The sequence below is a fragment of the Cynoglossus semilaevis genome, chromosome 20 (genome assembly GCF_000523025.1).
Source record: "Cynoglossus semilaevis isolate Cse_v1.0 chromosome 20, Cse_v1.0, whole genome shotgun sequence".
NCBI lineage: Eukaryota > Metazoa > Chordata > Actinopteri > Pleuronectiformes > Cynoglossidae > Cynoglossus > Cynoglossus semilaevis.
The window spans coordinates 12818206-12822761 of NC_024326.1; the positions used below are offsets into that span (position 1 = coordinate 12818206).

Sequence of the window (4556 nt, forward strand, 5' to 3'; positions counted from 1 at the left end):
ACCTGCAGGAAGGTTTAGGGGGGTTGTGCAATGTGAAACTGCCGCCCCCCATGAAATAGACTCAATGTCGTGGCGTGTTTCAGCCAATGGGAAAGCATGTGAACTGAAAACAGTTTTTGAGGAACTACAGTAAGATAATCATGAGAACAAATAGATGACCTAGTTTTATGACAATGAGGTTCAAGTTACAATGAGGTCCAACTTGATTTTTTGAAAAATGTCTACAGCTTATTACGTATGCGGTGAGTGACTTTGTAAAAGCAGGACTGATCCTTTAGTTTACAGGCTTTAAAATACATCTGCAGGCTCAGCAGGCTTTAATGTCTACAAGGATTAGTAACAAGTGTGTACAATGTAAATGTTGCAGCAGGTCTTGGGCCTGCAGCCTGAGGAGAAAAGGTGACAAAGATGAGAATTTTAAATAGGCTGTTACATAAGAGCGAGTTAATAGAAGAGAGACTGGTTGTGCAGGTACATGGGGAAGAAAAAAAACACATACACACAAAACCATGCACACATGCATGTCTGAACACAAACTCAAAAAACATTCTTTTAATTTCAGGACGTTTCTCCATCTGAGAGTTGATTTAAAGTGGATGAACCCTGTGACCCACCTCCGGTTTAGACACAAAAAGCAGGTTTCTTTACTTAAATAAGCCTTTAATTATGGTAGACAATTTAAAAAGCTTTTAGTCATGTTTATTTTGTAAATGTATTGGTAATTGGTTATTTTTGACAGTTATTTTTGTCCACTTCTGAGCCATACCTGAACTATGTCCCCAATATTAGCTATATTTTTTTTTCAAGACCCAAGTGTTTGAGGTTATGTTATGTGTTACTGCAAGGAGGAGGAGGAGGCAGGAGAGGATCAGAAAGAGGGATTAGCCATGTTGTGTAACGAGGAGACGTCAATGAGACGTTCACCAATCAACAGACCACATGACACTATAACAATGAGATTCAGTTACAGATTGCTTAGATGTTATGGTGACATTTTGGTGAGTCTGTTGTTGCAGAGGATGTTGCAAAAGAGTGTGACAAGAAAAAATATTCAATAATGTCCTAACCAGGTTCATAACCAGGGCATCTGGTTACCTGCCATCCTCATCTTTATCATTGATGAAAAAAGTTATAGACAGACAGACAGACAGACAGATAGATAGATAGATAGATAGATAGATAGATAGATAGATAGATAGATAGATAGATAGATAGATAGATAGATAGATAGATAGATAGATAGATAGATAGCGTCACGTCACGTGTTGAGGGATTGCGTCAGCATTGAACTGCAGCATGAGCATGTTGTGGACACGTAAGTTGGCTTCAAGTGCAGTGGGAAATTTGATTGCTAATAATCATCTTAGCTGGAACGCAAACAAAAATAAGTAAACAACACCACGTATTTTCACAAAAACAATATCCTTTTTTAATTCGTCGATATTTAATAACGGATTCCGTCCATACATCTATTTACATGGTTTGACATAGATGAAGCTCGTGAACGCATCACGAGGGGCAGGACCTGGGTCTGCACCGAAAAGAAACACGCCTGCGCCACAACCAATCATAGCACTGTGATGCAGGACAAGGGGCGGGTACTACGTGATGTCACAGAAGGATGTGGGTGCGGATGGTGTCATTTGGTTCCCTCCATCAAGAAAAAAACCGAAAACTTCGATTCACGCTCTTATTTTTCACTCGAAACAACCGCGAGGTTTGATCCGTCTTTTTCCAACAGTTTCCGACATGCTGTACGCACCCGAGCTCGTGTCTAGGTGAGTTATGAAAACATAATTCTACTCGACTGTACTGCATTATTGGAGTGTGTGAAAACCGCGACATGTGCCAGTATAACGTAAATACTACATAAATTATTCGTCACTGTTTAACGGCAGGAAACGATGAGAATGTTAGTTTTAAAACGAATAAATATTTAATAATAAGTCAACACGGACGGGTAAATGATGGCTTACATCAGTGCACAGTTCCCACACTAGTGGGACACAAAACCCCGCAAAGCAGTGTATGTGCTCCGTCAGTCACGTCGGCTCATCCACGCAGCCCTCCTCGGGTTTCACCGCCACAGACGGAGTCAGTAGCATATATTTTTTTCCGTCACAGAGGACGGGGATTTGACCGTGAAATTCCGTTCTGACTCAGTGTGAGAGCTGACACTTCGCTGCTTAGAGATTTAACGACTGTGTGAAGTCAGTCAGAACAGACTGTGGGAGGACGTGAGTGATCGTGGCATCAAATGACTCACGGGGAGAATCATGGGGAAAAGGCAGGAAATGTATTAATATTTATATATACTGTAAGTATTTAATTTATTAAGACTTAAGATTTAAAATCTGTGGAATCAAGCCCCAAATCATTACAGAGCCTGCCCTGTGCTTTAGAAACGGTTTTAAAAAGTCATTGGTATATTTTTTCTAACTTTACATTTTAGATATTTATACATAAAACAATCGATGATACTTATAGCCTTTTAAGCTACAAGTAGTTGTTGCTAATTAAAATTAAAAGTAAGTAAAAGTAAAAGTGAAAGGGAATTATTTGTCAATGTGAAACAGCAGATAACGATAATTTTAATTTATTTATTCACGCTTTCATCAGGCTTTTGCTCATGACCAACCTGGAGGACCAGTTTAATATCTCAGTACTTGCGCTAATAAGTAAAAGTGAAAGGGAATTATTTGTCAATGTGAAACAGCAGACAACGATATGTGACTTCTGTTTTTAACCCATCACCAAAGTCAACAGTGGACAGGTTATAAGCTCCCGGGGAGCAGTGTGGGGACGGTGTTAAATCAGGGTAATCAGGGTGTTCACTTTGCTCCTGGTGTTAGTTCGAGTCTAAGTTTATAGAATAAAGTTCTTGTCAAATTCAAAACACAGAAAACGAAGAACGTACATATCTTTATATCTCACACACACATCCTCACACACACATACTTACAGGATACACCATGCATTTGTGTAAACATTTGTTACTCATTCCAAAGGAAATCAGTCATTCCAGTTTTATAAGTCAAGTATTAGTCACACACCCACAACATTCCTGTTGCTACATCAGGTTCCTTGTTTTAGTTGTAGTTTAGTGAGTAATTCATTATGAATTTTAAAAAATAGATTATCATTTTAAAATTTCTAAATCTGCAGATCAGTGTTTTATGACTAAGGAATGGATCAACATTGATTTTCATGGTTCCTTATATTCCTGCAAATCTGTTTATGGGGGGAAAAAAAGTGACAGATTTTAGATGGACTGAACCACAGCTTGAGAACCAGGACTCTAACCCCTTCTCGTTCCCTGTTTCTCACTTTCAGTGACAGCTATGAAGAATGTCGGACTGCAGCTGACTGGCTGCTGTCCAACACACAAGTGCGTCCGACTGTGGGAATCGTGTGCGGGTCAGGTCTGGGAGGCCTGGCTGACATGCTCAAGGACCCGCAGGTCTTCAAGTACAGCGAGATTCCCAACTTCCCCCAGAGCACAGGTATGACAACAGCTGCATCTGCTGCTGTGTGGGAACCAGCAGCTGTGAATCGCTGAGTGTGCATGTTTGTGGCTACACTAATACACTAATGTGTGTGTGTTACAGTGCATGGTCATGCTGGACAGCTGGTGTTTGGAACCTTGAAGGGCAAACCCTGTGTTTGTATGCAGGGCAGGTTCCACCTGTACGAGGGCTACCCCGTCCAGAAGGTGAGAAGAGTTACCAAAAGGACAGGGTTCTGACGGGTGATAGTTTAGAAATGACGGAGTTAAATATACAGGGGTTGGACAATGAAACTGAAACACTGGCCAATTTAGTGTTGGGGTTTCATGGCTAATTTGACCAGCCTGGTGGCCAATCTTCGTTGATTGCACATTGCACCAGTAAGAGCAGAGTGTGAAGGTTCAATTAGCAGAGTAACGACACAGTTCTGCCTAAAATATTGCAATGCACACAACATTATGGGTGACATATCAGAGTTCAAAAGAGGACAAATTATTTTTATGCACGTCTCGCTGGCGCATCTGTGACCAAGACAGCAAGTCTTTGTGATGTATCAAAAGCCACTGTATCCAGGGTAATGTCAGCAAACCACGAGAAGGACCAACCTCCTCCAACTATGTCCAAAACACCAAAAAAACAAAACCACAGCTGCCCAACTCACTGCAGGATTAAATGTGCACCTCAACGCTCCTGTTTGAGCTCCACAGGGTTTCAGTTTCATTGTCCAACCAAATATTTTTTACTCATTAAGAACTACTGTAATACCTTCTGTTTGTCCTCCCAGATCACATTGCCCATGCGCGTCTTTAAGCTGATGGGTGTGGAGACGGTGTTCCTGACCAATGCAGCTGGAGGCCTGAACCAGGACTTTAAGGTCGGAGACGTCATGATCATCAAAGATCACATCAACATGCCGGGGTTCGCTGGGGTCAACCCTCTGTCTGGACCAAATGATGACAGGTGGGTGGATCAGTCGAGTCGAGGCAAGGAATTTTATTTGTTTAGCTTTAATTCACCATTCAATTCACAATTGAATCAGTGATGGGGAGA

General features: G+C 41.3%; 1 protein-coding gene across 1 annotated transcript; it reads left to right on the forward strand.

The window, feature by feature from the left end:
* Window positions 1-1622: 1622 nt before the first annotated feature.
* pnp5b (purine nucleoside phosphorylase 5b) lies at window positions 1623-4550 on the forward strand. Its single transcript, XM_008334960.3, has 4 exons — window positions 1623-1778; window positions 3334-3503; window positions 3609-3712; window positions 4291-4550. The coding sequence occupies exons 1-4, from the start codon at window positions 1750-1752 to the stop codon at window positions 4546-4548; spliced, it is 561 nt and encodes a 186-aa protein (XP_008333182.3). The 5' UTR covers window positions 1623-1749; the 3' UTR covers window positions 4549-4550.
* Window positions 4551-4556: the final 6 nt, after the last annotated feature.

Coding starts and splice junctions, on each gene's coding strand:
- pnp5b (XM_008334960.3), top strand. CDS start 1,750: ATGCTGTACGCACCCGAGCTCGTGTCTAG. Junction 3,504..3,608: donor CAACTTCCCCCAGAGCACAG/GTATGACAACAG, acceptor TGTGTGTTACAG/TGCATGGTCATGCTGGACAG. Junction 3,713..4,290: donor AGGGCTACCCCGTCCAGAAG/GTGAGAAGAGTT, acceptor TTGTCCTCCCAG/ATCACATTGCCCATGCGCGT.